At 38.2% G+C, this 26035-nt stretch overlaps 1 protein-coding gene across 1 annotated transcript in view; it reads left to right on the plus strand.

Moving 5' to 3' along the window:
- The window catches only part of Copb1 (COPI coat complex subunit beta 1), a 47538-nt gene that overhangs the window by 18031 nt on the left and 3472 nt on the right, over positions 1–26035 (plus strand). Inside the window, exons 10-20 of the mRNA XM_042691384.1 lie at positions 79–225; positions 2013–2158; positions 4655–4751; positions 7662–7822; positions 10447–10567; positions 15264–15491; positions 15633–15812; positions 19940–20084; positions 21894–22013; positions 25227–25372; positions 25847–25936. Coding sequence (XP_042547318.1) covers positions 79–225; positions 2013–2158; positions 4655–4751; positions 7662–7822; positions 10447–10567; positions 15264–15491; positions 15633–15812; positions 19940–20084; positions 21894–22013; positions 25227–25372; positions 25847–25936 — 1581 coding nt within the window. The remainder of the gene's footprint in view (positions 1–78; positions 226–2012; positions 2159–4654; positions 4752–7661; positions 7823–10446; positions 10568–15263; positions 15492–15632; positions 15813–19939; positions 20085–21893; positions 22014–25226; positions 25373–25846; positions 25937–26035) is intronic.

The following is a 26035-nucleotide window of genomic DNA, read 5'->3' on the forward strand; positions in this document are numbered from 1 at the left end:
TAAAGTAAAACTCTGTTGACCTTTTGTAAGTAGGCCAAATATGACATAATTTTCACTTACTTTTACTTCATCCTATAGCTGGTTATTGTCTTGAAGAAGGAAGTAATTAAAACAAATAATGTATCTGAGCATGAAGACACTGACAAATACAGACAACTCCTTGTACGAACATTGCATTCCTGTTCGGTCCGATTTCCAGATATGGCTGCAAATGTTATTCCTGTGGTATGTATTTCTGAAGACCTTAATTTTTAAATTCTCTAGAAAAGAAAAATTCTTTTTGTTAAAAGTTAAACTAAAATCTTATCTGTAATCATTACATCTCACAGTAAGAAGTGATTTTTATATTCACCCTTAAGCTAAGAAGGGTAAAAACTCTGGGCTTCTTTTACTTACATCTTTATCAAAAAGGCAGACAAAACACAGTGTCAAAAAAAAAAAAATGTAGCTCTGTGATAGAGTACTGGTTTAACATATGTGAATTTCTCAGTTCAGTCTCCAACACCACAATTTAAAAGAAAAATAGCTTCACATATTATTTTAAGTGATATTTATGTTTATTACAGTTACCCAAAGTAAAATAATGCTATAAATGAGGGTGCATTCATATTTTTTCTTATGTCAATTGATTTTTATGTTGCTTAAAGTAAAATCATGCTATAAATATATGTAGCATTCATATTTTTCTTCCATTTATTTCTTTCAAAACGTAGCTAATAAAATTGAATTAGTTGGGGCTGGGAAGGTGGCTCAGTGGTAGAGCGCTTGCCTTGCATGCTCAAGGCCCTGGGTTCGATTCCTTAGCACCACATAAGAAAAAAGAAAAAAGCTGGAAGTGGCGCTGTAGCTCAAGTGATAGAGCGCTAGCCTTGAGCTGAAGAGCTGAGGGACAGCACCTAGGCCCAGAGTTCAGGCCCCACAACCAGACCCAAAAAAAAAATTGAATTAGTTGTAAAAAAAAAAAAATCATGTAATTGCTTTCTATCAAGAGTAGATACCTGGGCACCAGTGGCTCTTGCCCACAATCTTAGCTACTCTGGAGGCTGAGATCTGAGGATCATAGTTTGAAGCCAGCCTGGCAGGAAAGTCCATGAGACTGTCCAATAAACTACTCAGAAAAAATGGGAAGTAGTGCTGTGACTCAAGTGGCAGAGTGCTAGCCTTGAGCCCAAAGAGGCCTCAAGGATAGCACCTAGGCCCTGAGTTGAAGCCCCAAGACTAGCTCTTCCCTCCCCCCCAAAAAAGCCGGGTGCCGGTGGCTCACGCCTGTAATCCTAGCTACGCAGGAGGCTGAGATCTGAGGATCATGGTTCAAAGCCAGCCTGGGCAGGAAAGCCCATGAGACTCTTATCTCCAATAAACCACTAGAATACCGAAACTGGCACTGTGGCTCAAGCGGTAGAGCACTCGCCTTGAGCTGAAGAGCGCAATGACAGCACCCAAGCCTAGAGTTCAAGCCCCATAACCGACAAAAAAAAAAAGAATAAAGTAGATTATTTTCATTTGAAGTTTGGCCTTTAAACTTTGAATATTTTTTTCTAAAATGACCAATTTTAGTTATAATTGAGTATTTTAAGTTGTAGATCTCTAGTGAATTTTCTAATAAGCTTTACTACCTAATAGAACCATTTGTAACTTCTGTTTGCATAACACTATTTTTCAACTTATGTTTTATTATATATTTGTAAATTATGATAATGAGAATTAAAAATATTTTAAACTTGTTTTTTTGTTTTGTTTTTGGTCCATTATGGGGTTTGAACTTGGGGAGCTTTTTTGCTTAAGGCTAGTATTCTGCCATTTGCACCACAGCTTGACTTCTGGTTTTCTGGGAGTTAATTGGAAATAAGGATCTCAAGGACTTTCCTGCCTGAGCTGACTCCTGAGTAGCTAGTATTATGGGAGTGAGCCACTGGTGCCTGGATAAATTTGTTCATTTATTTCTTGGTTTAGATCATTTTCTTCCTGAAAATTGTATAAACTGTAAATCCTATTTCCCTTTGTTCTTTTAGTTAATGGAATTTCTTAGTGACAATAATGAAGCAGCAGCTGCTGATGTCTTGGAGTTTGTTCGTGAGGCCATTCAGCGTTTTGATAACCTGAGAATGCTGATTGTTGAGAAGATGCTTGAAGTCTTTCATGCTATTAAATCTGTCAAGTAAGTTTAAAATATATTTAAATGTATAGTCAAGTAAGAGTTTAGTCAGTTTTTGTTTTCAAAGAGTAATTTAATAGAAAATAGAATGGAGAGCAGATGTTTCAAAGCAAGCCAAATTAAGACAAAGTAAGAATAACAGCAGGCATTACTATATCTTCAATCCATAATCAGTAAGTGAAAAAAATTTAGTTAATTTAGCTAGATTTTTCTATTCTGATTTCAAAACATTGTGAATCTTTTTTTTTTTCTGTCAGTCATGGGACTTGAACTCTGGGCTTGGGCGCTGTCCTTGTGCTCTTCAGCTCAAGGCTAGTGATCTACCACTTGAACTACAGTGCCACTTCCAGTTTTCTGGTGGTTTATTGGAGATGAGAATCACAGACTTTCCTGCCCAGGCTGGCTTTGAACCGCAGTCCTCAGAACTCAGCCTCCTGAGTAGCTAGGATTACAGGTGTGAGCCACTGGCACCTGGCAACATTGTGAATCTTTTTTTTTTTTTTTTTGGCGGGGGGGGGGGGGGGGGGGGGGTCCAGTCATGGGACCTGAACTCTGGGCCTGGGCACTGTCCCTCAGTTCTTCAGCTCAAGGCTAGCGCTCTAGCACTTGAGCTACAGTGGCACTTCCGGCTTTTTTCTTTTTGTTTATGTGGTGCTAAGGAATCGAACCCAGGGCCTCATGCATGTAAGGCAAGCACTCTACCACTGAGCCACCTTTCCAGCCCAACATTGTAAATCTTAAACTGACTAAGGTGCACATTTTTTTAAGTGGCATCATTTTGGGGTATCATTGTTATTTATGTCTTCTTTAGCATTTATTAAAGAAAAAGACTGAAAATGCAACCTAAATCAGATCTGTACTTCCCTTTAGATTAGCCATTGCTAATAAAGAATTATAGAAATAAATTTTGCTTTATTTAAATCATCTAATGGATACACTGTAACAGTCTTGCAGTATGTCTGCTTAGATAGGAAGACAGTACAAAGTGTTTTAATGTGAAAATGTGATGATAAACAGATGAGCAAGATTTCCCATATGCTTGTGAAAGCATAGTCTCTTGGAACTTCAGCCTCTATAATTGGATTTTTCTAGTAAATTCAACAAAAATCTTTTGAGAAAAGATGACTAGAGACTATTCAGCTTAACACTTAACTAGGATATGTTAATTGTACAAAAAAATTGGGGTTTTACTGTGTGGTGGATATTTTAATTTGTTTTTCTTTTTTGTGCCAGTCCTGGGGTTCAAACTAAAAGTGTGGGTGCTGTCCCTTAGCTTCCTTTGCTCAAGGCTAGCACTGTATCATTTGAGCCACAGCTCCATTTCCAGCTTTTGGTGGTTATTTGGAGATAAAAGTTTCTCATGAGCTGGGTGCCGGTGGCTCACGCCTGTAATCCTAGCTACTGAGGAGGCTGAGATCTGAGGATCAGGGTTCAAAGCCAGCCTGGGCAAGGAAAGTCTGTGAGACTCTTATAAACCACTAGAAACCCAGAAGTGATGCTGTGGCTCAAACGGTAGAGTGCTTGCCTTGAGCTGAAGAGCTGAGGGATAGCACCCAAGCTCAGAGTTCAAGTCCCGCAACCAACAACAACAACAACAACAAAAAGTTTCTCATAAATTTTCCTGCCCCGGCTGGCTTCAAACTACAATCCTCAGATCTCAGCTTCCTGAGAAGCTAGGATTCCAAGTACAAGCCACCAGTGCTCAACTGAGAACAATTACTATTTAAAAAAAAAATTTTTTTTTTTTTGAGTTGGTGGTAGGGCTTGAACTCTGGACTTGGGCTCTTCAGCTAAAGGCTAGTGCTCTACCACTTGAGCCATAGTGCCACTTGAGTTTTCTGCTGGTTAATTGGAGATAAGAGTTTCACGGACTTTCCTGCCAGGGCTGGCTTTGAACTGTGATCCTCAGATATCAGCCTCCTGAGCAGCAGGAGCCACCAGTGCCTGGCTTAAAAATAATTTTATTATTACTATGAATGTGTTATACAAAGGGGCTACCATTTCATAAGTCAGGTAATGAGTACATTTCCTTTTTTGAACAACGTAACCCCTTCTTTTGCCCTAGGAGAACATTTTTTTTGTTGTTGTTGTCATGGGGCTTGAACTCTGGGTGCTGTCCCTCAGCTCTTCAGCTCAAGGTGAACACTCTACCGCTTGAGCCACAGTGCCACTTCCAGTTTTCTAGTGGTTTGTTGGAGATAAAGAGTCTCACAGACTTTCCTCCCCGGGCTGGCTTTGAACGTGATCCTTAGATCTCAGCCTTCTGAGTAGCTAGGATTAAAGGTGTGAGCCACCAGTGCCTGGCAACAATTATTTTTATTTTAATTTCTGTAGAGAAATGAAACTTACTGTTTGTTGTATTCTTTCTGAAATGAACTCCATAGTCCCTTATAACCACAGAATCTTGTATTCTTGTTTTTAGCTTACATTCACACACAAATCTCTGCTTTTACACTTGTATTCCAAGTCTGTATTTCAGATTTTGTATTTTTGTCTTAGGATTTATCGAGGAGCCTTATGGATCCTGGGAGAATATTGCAGTACCAAAGAAGACATTCAGAGTGTGATGACTGAAGTCCGCAGGTCCCTTGGGGAGGTACATTTCAATTTAGTCAATCCACTTGTATGGAAGTTTGTGCTGATGATGGGTTGGATATGTAACTTAGTGATAAAGTGCTTATCTAGTGTGCATGAAACCCTGGGTTCAAAAGTTAGTACCACCTCTCCACCTTAAAAACATCTGACATTGCCGGGCGCTGGTGGCTCACGCCTGTAATCCTAGCTACTCAGGAGGCTGAGATCTGAGGATCGCGGTTCAAAGCCAGCCCGGGCAGGAGAGACTGAGACTCCTATCTCCAATGAACCACCAGAAAACTAGAAGTGGCACTGTGGCTCACGTGGTAGAGCGCTCGCCTTGAGCTGAAGAGCTGAGGGACAGCGCCCAGGCCCAGAGTTCAAGCCCCACGGCCGACCATCTGACATTTATGTGTTGATTTGTTCTTGTGGATGTTGTTTGTTTGTTTGTTTCATTTTTTGTGATGGTACTGGTATTTAAACTCAGGTCCTGTGTTTACTAGCAAGCATCCTACCACTTAAACCATACTAGCCTAGCCCTTGCTTTTTCAAAACACTAAAATAAATGAATTTGAATTACCCAGATAATTAAGTTTCACTGGCTATGGGAAATTAAGATATACCTCGCCCCCACAAGAACCATAATGCCTGTCTATATTACTTTATATATTATATATGTATGTTTTTATTGTAAAAATACTGTACAGAGGGCTTACAGTTACATGAGTAAAGTAATGAGTACATTTCTTACCGAGCATTGTTACCTCCTCCTTTGTTTTTCCCCTACCATCCCTTCCCTCCCCACCTGTCTATATTACTTACTTACTGTTAGCTAAGATTTTGTTAGAACAAAATTGTTGTGACTAGAAAAAAGGAAAAGGAAAAATGGTAAAATTCTGCTTTAGCCATGTGTTCTGAAAGAATGCCTGAGAACAGGACTTTTAATATTTATATATTAAAACTTGCGATATTCCCTCATCTGAACAACCTTATGTTGGACTTAAGTTTTTTTCATAAATAAAATCAAAGATTTTTAAAAAGGTCAATTTAAAACAATTAAACTGGGTAATAGATAATAGACTAGTATTAGAAATAAATAGAAGCCAGGCACTGGTAGCTGATACCTGTAATCTTAGCTGCAGTAGGCTTAGATACAGAAGATTGAAGTTCAAGGTCAGGTTGGGCAGAGAAGTCTGTGAGACTCCATTTCTAAAATAACCAACAGAAGAAGCAAGACTTGCCATTGACTCATGCCTAGTCTTAGCTACTCAGAAGGCAGATATCTGAGGGTCTCAATTTGAAGATAGCATGGGTAGATAAATCCTCCTGACTCAATTAACTAGCAAAAAACTGGAACTAAGCCAAGCACCAGTGCCTCACACCTGTTATCCTAGCTTCTCAGGAAGCTGAGATCTGAGGATATTCCAGTTCAAAACCAGCCTAGGCAAATTCAAACAACTCCTATCTCCAATTGGCCAACAAAAAGCCAAAACTAGAGATGTTGCTCAAGGATGTAGCCATCTACAGCTAAGCCAGAATACAAGAATACAATAGTTGGGTGCCGTGGCTCATGCCTGTAATAAGGAGACTGAGAGCTGAGGATCACGGTTCAAAGCCAGCCCTGGCAGGAAAGTCCTTGCGATCTTTATCTCCAATTAACCACCAGAAACCAGAAGCGGTGCTGTGGTTCAAGTGGTAGAGCACTAGTCTTGAGCTGTAGAGCTCAGGGATAGTGCTGAAGCCCAGAATTCAAGCCCCATGACTTACAAAACAAAGAATACAAGGCCTTGAGTTCAAGCCCCAGTACTAGAGGAACTAGAGGAATGGGTCAAGTGGTAGAGTGCCAGTTATGAAGTCACATATGTGGTATATATGTGCACACCAGAGGGAAACTAGGAGGAGGATACAGAACTAGAGGGAATCAGGAAAAAACATACAACAATGGGACCCATCAAGTGCACTGGACATCGATCAAAACGAACTCAGCAACTCAATGGCAGCGATGGGAGGGAGGGAACAAGTGGGAAAGAGGGAACAGCTGACGCTATGCAAAAGGAAAGAAATGTATGCATCATCCAATGTGTATTATCAAAACTCATAGAACTCATAAGCTTTATAGACCACAATAGACAATTTGCCCCATGAGTTAGAATGTATTTTTGACTTTAAGCATCACTATCCCACAATACTGTGAAATTTGTGAAATTATGTAATCACTTAATTTGAAAAAAAAAAAAAGTATTGCTATTATAAAGGTGATTTACAGAGAGGTTACTCTTACATATGTCAAATAAAGAGAACATTTCTCTTTGGAAAAACAAAAGTCAAGCAAGCATGGGACACTGAGCTCAAGTCCTGGTACCCAGGAGGGTTGGGGGGCAAGGAGAAAGCCTTGAACATTTAAAAGAGTAGTTGGTAAGTCATTTTCTATACAAAAGCCTTCTCCTAATGGGAATTTTGGAATTTGGAACTCTGCTTTCAATTAATCTTTTCCAGGCTAGTGTAGTGGGAAGAACAGAACTTTGAAGTTGTATTTCTTGGGTTTGAACTCTACCATTTATTAGTTTTATGTTTCTGGACGAAGTAATTAAACAACTTCAAGCCTCAGTCTTTGAACAAACTGTTAAATGGATTTTTTTTTTTTTTTTTTTTTTGTCGGTCGTGGGTCTTGACCTCTGGGCTTGGGTGCTATCCCTCAGCTCTTCAGCTCAAGGCGAGTGCTCTTAAATGGAAATTTTAATTCTTTCAGTACAAGTTACCTAATGTTTAGGAAGTGTTTGGAACAAAGTAAATGCTTCTTAGGTTTTATTCCTCTTCTCTATCTCTTTCCTGGAAATTTCAACCAAAACAACAGTCATCCTTCTGATTGTTTAAGTGTAATTTTGCTTGCTGTTATGTTAATACTAAATCATTATTTTCAATTGACTTTTAGATACCAATTGTAGAATCAGAAATAAAGAAAGAAGCTGGTGAATTAAAACCTGAAGAAGAAATAACTGTGGGGCCAGTTCAGAAATTGGTTACTGAAATGGGTACCTATGCAACTCAGAGTGCTCTCAGCAGTTCTAGACCAACCAAGAAAGAGGAAGACAGGTAACTTACAGTACCTGAGCCCTACCACCTGAACTATTTGCTTTATTATTCTTGTGTAGAAAATAGTCACATGATTTGTTAGTTTGCTTTTATGGTCAAAATGAAAATGTTAGCCAATTAAGATATTTGAAAGAGGAAAATGTTTAAATTTTCTCCCTAGTAATTATGTCCTCTGTTCACTTCTGTCTGTTTTCACTGAAATAAGTGGGTTCTAATAAAATTATATTACAGAGAAAATGCTCATTGTAATCAGGCATCAGTGGCTCATGTTGGTAATCCTAACTGCTCAGAAGGCTGAGATCTGCAGGTTTTGATTTCAAGGCCAACTAGATCAAAAAAAGTTCACTAGAGCCCATCTTCAAAGTTACCAGCAAAAATCCAGGCTGTAGGAATATAGCTCAAGTAGTACAGCTTGAGCCTAGTGAGCCTGTGGTCCTAAGTTCAAACACTACTGGTGTTTGATGACATTCAAATGATGACATTTTAACAGATGACATTTAAGATTTGGTTGTTTTTTTAAAGCATCTGGAGAGATAATTAGACATTTCTTTCTTTTTTTTCTGTCGGTCATGGGTCGTAAACTCTGGGCCTGAGCACTGTTCCCCAGCATTTCAGCTTAAGGCTATCGTTCTACTACTTGAGCCACAGTGCCACTTCTGGTTTTCTGTGGTTAATTGGAGATACGAGTCTCAGAGACTTTCCTGCCCAGGCTGGTTTTCAACTGCAGTCCTCAGATCTCAGCCTCCTGAGTAGCTGGGATTATAGGCATGAGCCACTGGCACCTGGCTCTTTTTTTTTTTTAATGGTATATGTTTCTGAGGATTGATCCCAGGAACTCAGGGCCTTTACATACTCTAAGCAGGTACTCTTATCATTTAATAATATCCCCACCCCAATATTTAGCAGCATTTCTTTTTATTTTTTAATATATATTTTTATTGTAAAGGTACTGTACAGAGGGATTACAGTTACATAAGTAAGGTAATGAGTGCATTTCCTATAAAGCATTGTTAATCCCTCCTTTTGTTTTTCCCCTACCATCTCCCCAACTTGTCCCTCTTGCCCCCCACCCGCACAAAGTTGTAAAGTTCCTTTTCAACCTTGTACATTTCATTGTTACAATGGGTCAATCTGTATCCTTGTTTCAAAATTCTGTTATTTCCTTTCCCCTCCCCAAATTAGAAAAAAATGTATAAACAAGATACAAGGCACTGGAATCAACTGCAGTGAAAACAGGGGTTATACCATGGGGGAAGAACATACAAAAGAAACAAAAAAAATCACATAGTACATTATAAGTACATTAAAAAGAACAGCAAGAAAGATAAAACCTCTTGTGTCCCTATCTTGGGGTTAATTTTGCTTAGCATCTTCTTATATGGTCATATGTACATAGTGTTTGACCTTTTCTGCTTGTCCTAGACGTATACTAGTTATTTTAAATAAGGGAAACCATGGGACCTATGTTTCTTTGGGCTCTTCTTACTTTTTTTGTTGTTGTTGTTCGGTTGTGGGGCTTGAACTCTGGGCTTGGGCACTGTCCCTGTGCACTTCAGCTCAAGGCTAGCGCTCTACCGCTGGAGCCACTGCCACTTCTGGTTTTCTAGTGGTTTATTGGAGATAAGAGTCTCACAGACTTTCCTGCCCGGGCTGGCTTTGAACCGAGATCCTCAGATCTCAGCCTCCTGAATAGCTAGGATTACAGGCGTGAGCTACAAGCGCCCGGCTCTTCTTTCTTTTTTATTCTACTTATTTTTTAATTTGGCTTCAAACTGATATTCCAGATCTTGCCCGAAAGTGGTTGATATTACAGCTATAAGGCACCAGTGCCTGATTTAAGATTTAGCATTTCTAATCAGTTGAATAAAATTTTGATATTTTATTCTCTATTATGCTTTTTATAGTGAAGATGAAAATGATAATTAAAACTTTATTTAATACTCAAAAGGAATCTGTCTCATAAGTCTTTTAAAAACTTTGCATACATTAGCTGTATAACCGGGGTTTCATTGTGCCATTTCCACATAATACAATGTATCCTAGTATGTGAAACTCATCCCACTCTCATCTTTTCCTATCCCACTCCCCCTTAAACGAATTTCAACAAGTTTCATTGTTCTATTTTTATACAAGCAAATGAACTACTTTGACTCTGTTTATCTTCATTCACCCTCTTCTCAAGCTCTTTGCCTTCCAACTAGTACCACCACCCCTCTCCCCACCTGCCCCAATCAGAGCTTGTTTTACTGTGTGTTAATTGTATCAAAGGGTTTCCCTATGGTATTTCAGATGTGCCTGTATTGCTCAGAACAATCCTTAGTTGCTTTCACTTTCCCCACCCCGGCTCATATAGTCTTAACAACAACCTCTATTTAATGGAAAGGAATTTGAGACTTAGTCTATAACCTACCTAGTGAACAAAGAATCTAGGATTTGAAAGTAGCTCCTTCAGTACACACACCCTAATTACTTTGCCTTTCCATTCATTTGGCTCTTCAGTCATTTGAAGACAAATGTTAAAAGTCATATCTTTCTTTTCATTTTCCTTTTGAGAACTAAGAATAGAGTTAACTGAGTTCCTTATCAAGAAGTTGGAATTTTTGTTTTTCTTGATCACCTTGCAGACCTCCCCTGAGAGGATTCCTTCTGGATGGAGATTTCTTTGTTGCTGCCTCCCTTGCTACAACCCTGACTAAGATTGCATTGCGCTATGTAGCTTTGGTTCAGGAGAAGAAAAAGCAAAATGTAAGTTCAGTTATTCTACATCTACACAATAATTGACTGTTATGTGTAGTTGAATAATAAAGTTAAAAAGTTAATGCTGAAGTTCACGCCAATTTAAAAAAGAGCTATGTTTAATAGGGAAAAAATGGGATAGTAGGGTAATATGACTAAAGTTGGCTGAGCAATGCAGTACTAACATCATGTGATTGGTCTATTAAAGGAGATATAAGGGTTTGCAAACTCATTAATATTTGCTAGGATTAGCCAAGAACCAGTAAAGTGAATGCCTGTAGTCCTCCAGCATATTCATATAGTTATGTATTGTCTGTTTTATCCTGTCTTTTAAATAATTCTCACCGATAGTTCGTACCCTATCACAGCTTGTAAGCATTTGTTTATAAGTAATAGCACATTATATGTTACAAATATTAGCAATTAATATTAACTGTTAGCATATCAAATATTAGTATATTAAGTATCATAAAAGGCATATTTCCTTCCCACCAACCTCAGCTCCCATCCTTTGTCCTACATGTCACACCCACATACCTTTTTTTCTTTTTTTTTGGTCTGTTGGAGAGCTTGAACGTAGGGCCTGGATGCTGTCCCACACAGCTCCACACAGCTCCCATTTACAGTTTTTGGGTAGGTAAGTGGAGATAAGAGTCTCATGAACTTTCCTGACCAGGCTGGTTTTGAAACCATTGTTCTCAAATCTCAGCCTCCTGAGCAGCTGGGATTACAGGTGTGAGCCATTAGTGCCTGGCTACATATCATTTTTTTTTTTTTTTTTTTTTTGTCGGCCGTGGGGCTTGAACTCTGGGCCTGGGCGCTGTCCCTCAGCTCTTCAGCTCAAGGCAAGCGCTCTACCACTTGAGCTACAGCGCCACTTCCGGTTTTCTGGTGGTTTATTGGAGATAGGAGTCTCACGGTCTCTCCTGCCCGGGCTGGCTTTGAACCGCGATCCTCAGATCTCAGCCTCCTGAGTAGCTAGGATTACAGGCGTGAGCCACCAGCGCCCGGCTTACATATCATTTTTTAAGCCTTATGATACACTGTTATTTTTCTTGTAAATAGAAATATTTTCTTAAAAAGAAATGTGTGGTGTTCTTTCAGATCTCTGGTCTTAAGTGGGGAAGGGACATTCTTATAATTTGAATATTATATTTTCTTTTTCCATTTGTCATAATTATTTTTAAAACATGTTCTTTTAAATGAGAAGAAAGTCTTAGTTTTATTAGTTTTATTCACATATTTACAATTTAAAGTAAACTTCATTTCTTTGTATAAATTTGTAATTACATGTGGTTCTTTTTCCTCTCAAGCAACTTAATCATTCTTAAAATACAAGTATATTGGTGAAAGAGCACTAGTTCTTAAGAGGCTAAGGCAAAGGATCACAAAATCGAGACCAATCGGCGCCTTCTCAAAGGAAAAGAAGAGGAATTTTATCTGCTTTCATTTACTCAAAACTCTTACTTTGCTTTTATCTTAAAAAATCTTGCTGGGCACCAGTGGCTCACATCTGTAATCCTAGCTACTTAAAATGCTGAGATCTAAGGATTGGGGTTCAAGGCCAGCCCAGGCAGGAAAGTCTGTGATACTCTTATCTCCATTTAATCACTAAAAAGCCAGAAGTGAAACTGTGGTTCAAGTGGTAGAGTTGGGCAATGCCCAGAACTGCCCCTCCCATCCCAATCTCTGTATGGTAGAATTATGCGTTTGTTGTATTTTTATTTTTAAATCTGTTCCTAAAATAAACAGAACATGCACAAGGCAGTGGTTTGATCTCCAGTGCCACAAAAAAAAGAGAAAAAATTGGGGCTGGGAAGGTGGCTCAGCGGTAGAGCGCTTGCCTTGCATGCAAGAGGCCCTGGGTTCGATTCCTCAGCACCACATAAGCAAAAGAAAAAAGCTGGAAGTGGCGCTGTGGCTCAAGTGATAGAGTGCTAGCCTTGAGCTGAGGAGTTGAAGGACAGCGCCCAGGCCCAGAGTTCAGGCCCCACGACTGGAGAAAAAAAAAAAAAAAAAGAGAAAAAATCATTTATTGTTAAAGCACTTAAGTACAAATGTTATTAATACTGTAATGGAGTTTTTTTTTTTTAAGATTGTAAGAATAATAGAAATCCTTCCTCCAAAAAGAGTTTAAAATTATTTTTCCTGTAGTAGGAAAATTTGCATTTTATAATACCAACATTGTCCCTTTTTTTCATATTCATTGAACTCAGCAGGGTCTCTCACTTACTCAGTTTGTTTGCTTGACTGGCGCTCTACCCCTTGAACCATACCTCCAGCCCTGCTTTTTGTTTTAGTTTTTGGAGATAGAGTCACATGAATTTTTTTGCTCAGGCTGGACTTGAACTTGAGATGTTCTAGAGCTCAGCCTCCTGAGTAGCTAAGATTGCAGATGTGAGTCACCAGCACTCGGCTTATATTTAGCATTTGTTATTTGTATTCTTAATGTTCCTATTCTTAAATGGCCAAGAGTGGTATCACTAGATCATAGGGTAGTTCTATGGTTAGTTTTTGTGAGATCTCCAAATTGCCTTCCATAGTAGTTATACTAATTTACATTCCCACCAACAGTATAATAGGATTCCTTTTTCCTTGCTTCCCCACCAATATTTATTGTTTGTATTAGAACTTAATTGGTATAGGCAACAATGTCCTGAATAGAATTCCATGGACTGAGCAAATAGGAAAGAGAATTGAAAAATCGGTTTGCATCAAAGTAAATACTTTGTGTACAGTGAAGGACATAGTTACTAAGCTAAAAAGCCTACAGAATGGGAGATAACCTTTGTCAGCTATATGTCTGACAAAGGGGTAATATCCAGAATATAAAAGGAGCTCAACACACTAAATGCCATCCAGAATCAATAACCCAATTAATAAATGGGCAAAGCAGCTAAATAGAAATTTCTCCAAAATAAAAATTGCTAATAGACACAAGAAGAAATGTTGAACATGTCTGGCCATAAAGAAAATGCAAATCAAAACAGCACTGAGATTCCATCTCACCCGAGTAAGAGTATGAACAACAAACATGTTGGAGATGTGGGAATAAAGGAACCCTATTGTGCTGTTGGTGGAAAGGTAAGCTAGTGCAACTACTAGGAAAGCAGTTTGAAAATTCCTCAAGAAACTAAATATATATGTGATCCAGCAATATCATTGTCAGAATTTATCAAAAAAATTACAAGTCACAATATAGTACTTGCACAGCATATTCATTGCTGTATTATGCACCATAGCCAAGTTATGGAAACAGCCCAGATGCCCTACTGTGGATGAGTGAATCAAGAAAATATGATATACATACATACATACATACATACTTATGTATATATATATATATAAACAAACATACAATGGAATATAATTCCTCAAGAAGAAAAATATGGCATTTGCAGGGAAGTGGATGGACCTGGAAACAATTATGTTAAATGAACTAAGTAATCCTCAGAGGACAAAGATTACGTGTTTTCTCTCCTATGTGGATGTTAGATCTAAAGTACAAACATGTAAAAACATACATAGGGCCATATGGATATGAACACAAATCAACTAAAGTTGGATATAAGCAAGGGAGGATTCCAATGATGTAACCCCTTTGAACAACTAACTTACCATATAACAAAATAAATACCAGGAAGCTGAATTATGTTTTGTCATAGTGGAAGAGGGCAAGGGAAGGGGGACATATAAATAGAGAGAGGAAGAATATGCCCATAATACTCAATGTACATATGTGAAATGGAACCAGGTCACTTGAGATTGGTGTTGGGGAGAAATGGAAGAGAATGATGGAAGGATTGACTCTGATTAAAATACATTGTGCTCATAAACTGACATGTTAAGTTGGAAAACCTTTGAACAACCGTTTCTGTAAAGATAATTTTTTAAAAATTCTCTGGAACAATAAGTAAATAATAAAATGTGAGTGATTGAAAACAGGCAGAAAATTGGTCTAGATTAGAAAGGACTAAGTAGTCCTTCATAATAATAGTCAAATCAAATTCATGAAGTTGATCCTGGATTTAAAAATTAAATAAAAGAGGGCTGGGAAGGTGGCTCAGTGGTAGAGCAATTGCCTTGCATGCATGAGGCCCTGGGTTTGATTCCTCAGCACCACATAAGCAAAAAGAAAAAAGCCAGAAGTGCTGCTGTGGCTCAAGTGGTAGAGCGCTAGCCTTGAGCTGAAGAGCTGAGGGACAGCGCCCAGGCCCAGAGTTCAGGCCCCACAACCGGACCCAAAAAAAAAAAAAATTATTTTGAGATAATTTAGTAAAAGTAGAAAGAAGATGCAAAATGATGTTACAGAGCCAGGTACCTCTGGCTCATGCCTGTAATCCTAGCTACTCAGGAGGCTGAGATCTGAGGATTGTGGTTCAAGGCCAGCCTGGGCAGGAAAGTCCATGAGACTTATCTCCAATTAACTACCAGAAAATCGGAAGTGGTACTATGGCTCAAGCAATAAAGCACTAGCCTTGAACTGAAGAGCTGAAGGACAGCACCGAGGCTCAGAGTTCAAGCCCCATGACCAACAAAAAATTTTTAAAAAATTTAAAAATGATGTTACAGAAATAAAGTCTAAAGGATTTAAGATTTTATCCAAATGAAATAAAAGATTACCTGTATTTCTTGAAGTGAATTATAATAAAGTGACATCACTGTAACTAGAGAATCATTAAATAACCAGTTTCTCTTATTCTAGTCTTTTGTTGCTGAAGCTATGCTGCTCATGGCAACTATCCTTCATTTGGGAAAATCCTCTCTTCCTAAGAAGCCAATTACTGATGATGATGTAGACCGAATATCCCTGTGCCTCAAGGTTTTGTCTGAATGTTCACCTTTAATGAATGACATTTTCAATAAGGAATGCAGACAATCTCTCTCTCATATGTTATCTGCCAAACTTGAAGAAGAGAAGCTATCTCAAAAGGTAGGGTCTACATAATAAGGCCATAAAGTGTTGTGGGTTATCAGTTGGGGGCTTTCCCCATTTGAGAAGCTGTTCATATTAAAGGCCTGCAAAAGTTTATTCTTTCCATATAAAGAAACATGTATTGTTTTTTCAACACAGAAAGAATCTGAAAAGAGGAATGTGACAGTTCAACCTGATGACCCTATTTCCTTCATGCAACTAACTGCTAAGAATGAAATGAACTGTAAGGAAGATCAGTTTCAGCTGAGTTTGTTGGCAGCAATGGGTAACACACAGAGGAAAGAGGCAGCAGATCCTCTAGCATCCAAACTTAACAAGGTAACAAAATATCAGATATGCTATAAATTATTTAAATTTGCTAATTAAGAAAGCAATGAGGAAGTTGCTGCTCCTATTGTTTTTTTTTAAAAAGGAAAGTAGTTATGTAAAATCAGATCTTTTGTTTTTCATTTTTTTATAGTACTAAGGATTGAACCCAAGGCCTTCCTTAGCTATACTCCCAGCTCTAGCATCTGTTTTTATCAAGTCACTGTGATTGCTAATCAATTAAAATGGGCTGGGTGTAATGGTACATGCTTGTATCCCAGTACATGGGGGACTGAGTCAGGAAAATTATGTGTATGATGCCAGCCTGGATTGTGGTAGTGAGTTCCAGGCCAGTGTGGGGTACATAATGAGACTTTGTCTCCAACAAACAAAGGCTTAATTGAATTTCAAAAAACTGACAAAGTACTTTACTTATATATGATACTACTGTAAATCTACTAGATAATTTTATAATGTGAACCAGTTGTATATCTATCATAAACTTAATCATTAGAATTAGGGCCAGGTGGCAGTGGCTCACGCCTGTAATTCTAGCTACTCAGGAGGGTGAGATCTGGGGATCACAGTTTAAAGCCAGCCCAGGCAGGAAAGTCCATGAGACTCTTATCTCCAATTAACCACTCAGAAAACAGGAAGTGGAGCAGTGGCTCAAGTGGTAGAACGCTAGCTTTGAGCTGAAGAGCTGAGGGACAGCGTTCAGGCCCAGAGTTCAAGCCACAAGACTGACCAAAAAAAAAAAAAATTAGAATTAGGGAAATCCTCAGAAGTTAGGGTTTTAAAGGGAAGCTGAATATTCAGGGTTCTGGCCTCTTTCCCTACACCTAGATCTCAACTCTGTCCCTGCTTACCTGCTTTTGAGTAGCTCCATTATTTTGGTGGTTTTTTTTTTTGGGGGGGGAGGGGGGGTTGTTGTTGTTTTTTCTGCAGGTCTTGGACTCAGGGCCTGGGCACTTTCCCTGAGCTTCTTTTGCTCAAGGCTAGCACCCTACCACTTGAGCCACAGTGCCATTTCCAGCTTCTTCTATTTATGTGGTACTGAGGAATTGAACCCAGAGCTTCATGCATGTTAGGCAAGCACTCTGTTCCCTACAGGATTTTATTAGGAACTGAAGTCTACTCTTTTAAATATATATAAATTTAAGGATCAGAGCCCAGGTATCATGGTTCACATTTGTAATCCTAGCACTTGGAAAGCTATTACACAAAGATCCCAGATAAATCAGTGAGTTAGGGTCGTCCTTCATTTGTTAACTGAGTAAACAATCTCAAATCGATTTTTATGTTCAAGATAGTAGCAAAACTAAAATATTTTCTGTTATAATTGGAAATTGATAGCAATAGATTTTTTTTTGAATTGTAACAATTACAGAACATAAAGTTTAGGGCTGGGAAGGTGGCTCAGCGGTAGAGTGCTTGCCTTGCATGCATGAGACCCTAGGTTCATTCCTCAGCACCACATAAGCAAAAAGAAAAAAAAGCCAGAAGTGGCACTGTGGCTCAAGTGGTAGAGCGCTAGCCTTGAGGTGAAGAGCTGAGGGACAGCACCTAGGCCCAGAGTTCAGGCCCCATGACCAGACCCCCCCCCAAAAAAAAAGAGCATAAAGGTTAGCATTTTAACCATTTTTTCCTTTTTTTTTTTTTTTGTCGGTCATGGGGCTTGAACTATGGGCCAGGGCACTGTCCCTCATCTCTTCAGCTGACAGTGAGCACTCTACCACTTGAGCGTCACTTCCAGTTTTCTGGTGGTTAATTGGAGATAAGAGTCTTTCCTGCCCAGGCTGGCTTTGAACTACAATCCTCAGATCTCAGCCTCCTGAGTAGCTAGGATTACAGGCGTGAGCCACCAGCGCCTGGCCATCTTAACCATTTTTAAGTGTATAGTTTCACAGCATAAATTAACTTTACGTTGTTATAGAGCTTTTTTCATCTTGTGAAACTGAAACTACGCTACACCCATTAAACAATGCATGCTCATTTGCACTTCCTGTCTCTAGCAGGGATTTTCTATGATTGTGATTATTTTAAGTACCTCATATAAGTGGAGCCATTTACCATTCATCCTTTTTTGACTGGCTTATTTCATTTAACAGAATCTCTTAAAGGTTCACTCATGTTATAGCATGTTTCACATTTTTCTTCCTTTTAAATACATTGTGTATATTATGCACATTTTATTTATGCTTTGATGGATACTTGGATTTCTTCCATTTTGGGTTATTGTGAATAATGCTATGCATGTGGATGCACAAATATCTGTTTAAGTGTTTGCTTTTAGTGATTTTAAGTATATACTCAGAAGTAAAATTGCTGGTTATAAGGCAATTCTTTTTTTGCATTGTTGGGATTTTCTTTTAGGTAGCTTCTCTATCACTTGAGCCATGCTCTCAGCCCTCAGAAGACGATTCCTTTTTAAATTTTATTGGAGAATGATCACACCATTTCCCTCTCCCTTCCTCCCTCTGTCCTTCTATCCCTTCCTCCCTTCTTTCCTTCCTTCTTTCCTTCCTTCTTTCCTTTCCCTTGCTATTTTTGTTTTATGAGACAAGCTCTTGCTATGTAATACAAAATAGCAGAATATTGGCTAGACTGACTTGGAACTCAAGATCTCCCTGCCTCAGCTTTCTGAGTGCTCAGATTACAGGCATGCCCTACAACATATGGCTTCATACTATTTGGAGTTTGCTTTTATTTTTTAAGAATACATTAGTTGTGGTAATTCACACCTGTAATCCTAGCTATTCAGGAGGCGGAGATCTGAGTATCAAAGTTCAAAGCCATCCTGGGCAGGAAGGTCCAATTAAAGTCCAATTATCTCCAATTAACCACCAGAAAACCGGAAGTGCTGCAGTGGTTCAAGTGGTAGAGCACTAGCTTTGAGCTAAAGAGCACAGGGATAGCGTCCAGGCCCAGACTTCAAGCCCCACAACTGACAAAAAAAAAAAAAAATTAGTTGCTCAAGGGAATGTTGTTATGACATTCCCACAAAGTACCTTTATCAGACCCACCTGCTCTATCACCCTTATCCTTCCATCCCTTCTTAAAACCATTTCAACAGGCTTCATTATTGTATTTTCATACATGTATATAAAGCACTTTGACCATACTTATCTCCTTTTAACCTCGACATTTAACTTCCCAATCCTACTACTAAACAGGACCTATTTTATACTTTTATCATTTATGGCTCCATATTGTTTTTGATACCAGCTGTTGTTTTAATTTCCACCAGCAATGACAGTAATCCCAGTTTTTCCATGTTTTCTAACACTTGTTATTTTCTGGCTTTTTTTGTTTTCTTTATTCTAAAACCATCCTAATGGTGTTTGTGGTAGTATCTTATTGTGGCTTTAATTTGGGGTTCCCTAATAATCAGTGATCATTTTATAAGATAAGCCATCTGTCTACTTTTTGTTTTGGGTTTTTTGTTTGTTTGTTTGTTTTTGCCAGTCCTGGGGCTTGAATTCAGGGCCTGGGCACTGTCCCTGAGCTTCTTTTGCTCAAAGCTAGCACTCTACCCCTTGAGCCACAGCTCTTCTTCAAGCTTTTTCTATGATTAATTGACGATAAAAGTCTTACAGAGGCTGGGAAAGTGGCTCAGTGGTAGAGCGTTTGCCGTGCATGCATGAGGCCCTGGGTTCGATTCCTCAGCACCACATAAGCAAAAAAAAAAAAAAAGCCGGAAGTGGCGCTGTGGCTCAAGTGGTAGAGTGCTAGCCTTGAGCTGAAGAGCTGAGGGACAGTGCCCAGGCCCAGAGTTCAGGCCTCATGACAGGACCCCCCCCCCCAAAAAAAAAAAAATCTTACAGACTTTCTTGCGTGGAATGGTTTAAATCTCAGCCTCCTGAGTACCCAGGATTACAGGCATGATCCACCAGGACCTGGCTTGGATGTCACCTTTTAAATTAGTGTTTTAAGTTCTATATTGTTTGAATAACTTTAAGTGCTAAATTTCTTTCTAATTGTTCCAGTTTCCTTTTTTCATTCCTGAATTACAAATTCATTTTATGAAGTCTATCTCAATATGATATATATCTGTTAATTATTAATCATTTGGCTAGGTATATGTTTAGATAAATTCTATAATTCATTTGACTATGTCTCCATTTTTGTGTTTCCAGGTCACCCAGTTGACAGGTTTCTCAGATCCTGTATATGCAGAAGCTTATGTTCATGTCAATCAGTATGATATTGTCCTGGATGTACTTGTTGTGAATCAAACCAGCGATACTTTGCAGAACTGCACATTAGAGTTAGCTACTCTAGGTAAGAATATTTATCAAGGAAAGGTATTTTGTGTAGTAAATCTTAATAGATTGATTATGAGAAATGCACAAATTTTGTATAAAAATTGTGTATTTTGTGACATTTTGAATCAAGTTTTAAGTGCCTTCAAGTTCAGCTTTATAAACTTTTTTTTTTTTTGGTTGGTTGTGGGGCTTGAACTCTGGGCTTGGTCCTGTCCCTGAGCTCTTCAGCTCAAGGCTAGCACTCTACCACTTGAGCCACAGTGCCACTGGTGGTTTTCTGGTGGTTAATTGGAGATAAGAGTCTCATGGACTTTCCTGCCCAGGCTGGCTTTGAACTGCAATCCTCAGATCTCAGCTCCCTGAGTAGCTAGATTACAGGCATGAGCCACCAGGAGCTGGCTATTTATAAACTTTTGTCACACTGATTTGTTTATGATCTTGGCACATTCAAATGGATTTAATTCCCACTTCAGTTTTATAATATATAACAAGAGCTGTTAAAGTTACATATTTACTAAGATACTTAAAATTTTTTTTCCCTTGGTACAGAATTAAATATTTTCTGAATGCATATTGTGTCTTATTATATGTGTCCAAAGTCATTATTATACTTAGCATCATGTGATTTTTTTTTCTTATTAATAAAAACATTTATCTAGATTTTAAAATGTGAAAGCCAAGTGCCAGTGGCTCACACCTGTAATTTTAGCTACTTAGGAGGCTGAGATCTGAGGATCACAGTTCAAAGCCAGCCTGGGCAGGAAAGTCTGTGAGACTCTTATCTCCAATTAACCACCAGAAAACTAGAAGTGGCACTGTGGCTCACGTGGTAGAGCGCTTGCCTTGAGCTGAAGAGCTGAGGGACAGAGCCTAGGCCCAGAGTTCAAGCCCCACGACCAACAACAACAACAACAAAAAAGTGAAGTGTTTATAGAAATGGTACAATGCCCTCAACAAATGCCAAGTGATGTATACAATAACAGTAAAACTATACCAAAATAACTCTTTAGCTATGCTCCAGTGGCTCACACCTATATTTCTAGCTACTCAGGTAGCTGAGATCTAAGGATCACCATTCAAAGCCAGCTCAGGCAGATAAAGCATGAGACTCTTATCTAGTTAATCTAGCATAAAGCTGGAAATAAGGCTGGCTGAAGTGGTAGAGGCCCAGCGTTGAGTAGAAAAAGCCAACGGACAGTGCCCAGACCCTGCGTTCAAGCCCTAGTATCAGCACAATAAAGAAAATGTACTTTTACCTTCTTCAGCATAGCATGATGAACTATATCTTTAAGAATATACAAATCCTGGGGCTGGGAAGGTAGCTCAGTGTTAGAGTGCTTGCCTTGAATGTATGAGGCCCTGGGTTTGATTCCTCAGCACCACATAAGCAGAAAAAGCCTGAAGTGGTGCTGTGGCTCAAGTGGTAGAGCACTAGCCTTGAGCTGAAGAGCTGAGGGACAGCACCCAGGCCCAGAGTTCAGGCCCCACAACTGACAAAAAAAAAAAAGAATATACAAATCCTTATCTTTCTTTGTAATGAAGTCTAAGGCTTAAGATCTTTGTGAAGTTTATATTCATTTATTAAAATAAAAAGATAGACTCAAAAGTATTCCTCTCGCACAAGCTCATAGTTACTCTGAAATCCTATTATCTCTAAAAGAAAACGTGCAGACTTATATAAATAATGATATTAAATTATTTTGTCCTCATAGTATTTGAATCACATACTTTCAATGTTTCTTGTTTAGCTAAAAACTGTTTTATACTTTCAGTGTTTTATGTTAGTATGTTTATTTTAAAGATGCCAATTTTTTTTCTCCTTTAGGGGATCTGAAACTTGTGGAAAAACCATCTCCTTTGACTCTTGCTCCTCATGATTTTGCAAATATTAAAGCAAATGTCAAGGTAGCATCAACAGAAAATGGAATAATTTTTGGCAATATAGGTAAGGTATTATTTTATGGTTTGTGAATTTTTTAAATGTTTTTATCAAAGAACTTTTATAGTGATTAATTATGGGCATGAGAAGGACCACAAGAATCCATTTATCACTTATGAGGCACTATGTTGTACCAAACATTATACTCAGTTCTAGATAAAAGGAGTGGAGGTGCATAACTCAGTAAATACAAAAATTATCTATACAGAGTCACTCTTCTCAGGAAACTACAAGTTAAAATGAGGAGGTGGGTAGGAGATAAATGATTACAATTCATTGTGATAAAGGCTAGTTAATATGCCATGTACTTTGGGGTCATATAGAAAAAATAAAGGAAAAGGATTTTCTTATCAAAGGATAGCATTTGAGCTGAGAATAAAACTTGCATTGGCATGTGTGGCCAAGCATATTCTAGAGATTAACTTGTGCGGTGTCGTTCAGTCAATAAGCATAATTTCTCAAAATTTCCTTCATAAGGATAGATGTACAATGCTGAGGAACAAAGGGTTCTGCCTCAGATAGTTGATAATCAAGTAAGGGAAAATCGTTTATAAAATAGATAGTGTGCAGTATTACACAGGGATGTATTGCATTTTTTTCACAGCACATAACTCTTAAGTGCTTTTATACTAGGCAGAGTAGAAGTCAGTGAGGAATTTGGCTAGTTCACAGAGGAAAAGGTCAGGAAAGGCTGCATAGAGAAGCTCATGCTTTAATTAAAATTTCTAAAAATCAGTAGATGACTACAAATATATAAGGTTACAGCAGTAACAAATGAAAGTAGTTTGAGAACCTGGAGTTTAGAATGGATTAGAGGATGATAGTGAGAGGAAACTGAAATTAGGAAGGTCATTGGGAGCCATATTTTATTTGCCATAATAAGGTTTTCAGACTTTGTCCATGGAAATAAAGGGGAGACATTGGGAAATTATAAATGAGCAGCCTACATGATTAAATTTTTCTACTATATAGCAATATAGAAGAGACAGGAAGATTAAATAGTAGATTTTTGCAGAAGCCCAAGTGAGAAGTAAGAGAAGGCTGAAACCCATAGAGTAGTGGTAAGAATGCAAGAAGAGTTTATTGTAATCAATGTAAAGGAAATCATCATTGACTGAAGAGGACATGACTAAAGCAGTCCTCTGATTTGTGGATTGAATTTATTGGGTTGTTGTTATTTATTTGATTCAACAAAACAGGAAGCATAAAAAAGAAGATAAAATTTGAAAGAAAATTTTAGGCACGTGTCTAAAGATAGCCAAAGGCAGTTGGATGTGAATCTGGAACTTGCAAAAGAAATTCAAATAATAATAATTTGTTTAAAAGCTAAAGAAGCAGTCTGAATTGTAGTTATATTGTAATGTGCTTCCCTAGCATGTACAAGGCCCTAGGTTCTATTCCTAGCATGACAGAGAGAGAGAGGAAGGAAGGAAGGAAGGAAGGAAGGAGAGAGAGAGAGAGGGAGGGAAGAAGGGGGGGAGCAATAGGAAGGACATGATAATGGCTCAGTGGTAAATTTCATGAAGCCTTGGTTTTAATCCCCAGCATCACAAAATAAAAACCAAATAATTCCCCCAGAGAAGGTTATAAATAGTACAAAGGGGACATTTGAAAACAGAGTCCAAGACAATGGTAATATTAAAGATTTGGTCAGGGTAGGAGATAACATTAAGAAAAAAAAAAGGAATCTGTAATATGCTTAGAGTAAAATCTTAAAGAAGTATCTGAAACTTCAAAAGTCAGGTAGCCTACAGTATGAAAGAGAATCCTTCGCATTTATGAGTTGCTGATCTTAAAACATTGTGTAGCATGTCTTGGGTAGTAGTGGTGGCTTGAATGCTAAATAGTTGAAGAAATAAAGATAGTGAATGTTGACAATTTTAAGACCATGGCTTTGATAGTAATAAGAGGAAACAGTGGCTAGAAGAGAGGGTAAAGATGAGATAGAACTCCATTTTTCTCACTGGATCTCAGAAGTAGCCCAAGCCAGTCTGGAACTTGTGAGTTACAGGCCTGCATCACCAACTGCAGCTAAGACTTTTTGTTTTTTTGGAGTTTCTTTTGTTTGTTTTTAATAAAGAAAAGAAACCTCTGAGTATTTTTTTTGAGTGTAAGAAATACAATTTATTAAGGGAATAGAAAGGTAAAGACATAATAATGAAAAATTTAGCTCTTGAACTGAAGCAGGAATCACAGCTGTCAGGAAGGTAAGTTCTGAAGAGAAGAGGTAGCACTTCTCTGCTATGAAAGATGTTTACTTTTAGAAACAGCTTAAAACTAAAAGAAGAGGGCTGGGATGGTGGCTCAGTGGTAGAGCGCTTGCCTTGCATGCATGAGGCCCTGGGTTCGATTCCTCAGCACCACATAAGCAAAAAACAAGCCAGAAGTGGCACTGTGGTTCAAGTGGTAGAGCGCTAGCCTTGAGCTGAAGAGCTGAGGGACAGCGCCCAGGCCCAGAGTTCAGGCCCCACGACTGGACCCAAAAAAAAAAAAAAAACTAAAAGAAGATACTGTTGATAACCTTCTGTTTTCACAGAATATAGAAGGAATGGGAGAATAGCAAGAGAAAAGGTAGACTGCAATCAGATTGTAACTTTCTATTGTGGAAGAGTTGTAGAAGCAAAAAATATACGTACTAAGCTCAGCAGTATTTACTTAAAAAAATACTAATTTAGGGTTTAGGGATGTGGCTTCATTGTAGAGTGCTTGCCTAGCATGCATGAGGCCCTGAGTTTGATTCCTCGGTACCACATAAAAAAGTTAATAATAATAATAAAAATTTAAAACCAAAACAAAATTAGTTTAGAAAAAGGAGGGCAGGTATGAGGTAGAAAAAAAAATACATTAGCTGATCACCTACTGTGGAAGCATGGTGCTGTTTGTGTATCCACTTCAGCACCTAGCACACTACAGTTGCTATACAAATATTCAATGCATTAAATTTACTAAATTTATTTAATACCAAAAAAACAGGTGTCTGATTTTAAATCCTAGCCTGACTATTTATCACTTATGTGACCTTGAGCAACTTTATTTAACTTTTCTACCATTGTTTCTTCATCTGTAAGGTAGAAAATACTGGAAAAGCATTTTGGCTAGCACCCAACTTACACTATTATATAAATATCTGTTCCTATCATAATTATTATTTGGGCATATTAAAAATTAATTGAAGTTTTCATTTGTGATTGTGGACCTTTTTGTACATGTATATTACAGTTTATGATGTCTCTGGAGCAGCAAGTGACAGAAATTGTGTGGTTCTCAGTGATATCCACATTGACATCATGGACTATATCCAGCCAGCAACTTGCACCGATGCTGAATTCCGTCAGATGTGGGCCGAATTTGAATGGGAAAACAAAGTTAGTCTTTTATTATCTGTTCTTATAAATTAGCTTTATGTAGAAATCATGCAAGTAGTTATGTAATTTTCTATGGCAAATAGAATAAAGCAGCAGTTCTGTAGTTCTTAATATTTAAAACATTATAGATATGTTTCTATCCTTTTATGGATGAACAATAATTTACCATTGAATCTAAGGTCCAAAAGAGGCCTTGCAGATTCTGTGACCCACTGAGGAAGTCTGTTCCTTTGAGCTTTGATTTATTTGAATTGTTTTGTATATTTTGTGTTCATCTTCTATGAAGTTACCTACATCTGAAAGCACTGATACCAGATTCCTGGTAACAGCCTGCAAGTTGGATTTTGTAGATGTCATCTACTTTTTTGTTGTTCTCTCTTCCCATAAATAATTGGAAGTTCTGGGATAAAATAGTGATTCATAATATCTCATCATATGATTTATGATCTTAATACATTTTTTTCTCCTCTCCAGGTAACAGTTAACACCAATATGATTGATCTAAATGACTATTTACAGCACATACTAAAGTCAACCAACATGAAGTGCCTCACTCCAGAGAAGGTAAAATTTGACTGGAAAATTCTTTTTTTTGTTGTTTTTAGACATGCAGCTTGAACTCAGGGCCTGGGTGCTGTCCTTGAGCTCTTTTTGCTCAAGGTT

Source organism: Dipodomys spectabilis, unplaced genomic scaffold (genome assembly GCF_019054845.1).
Source record: "Dipodomys spectabilis isolate Male_0828 unplaced genomic scaffold, ASM1905484v1 ptg000145l, whole genome shotgun sequence".
Classification (NCBI taxonomy): Eukaryota; Metazoa; Chordata; class Mammalia; order Rodentia; family Heteromyidae; genus Dipodomys; species Dipodomys spectabilis.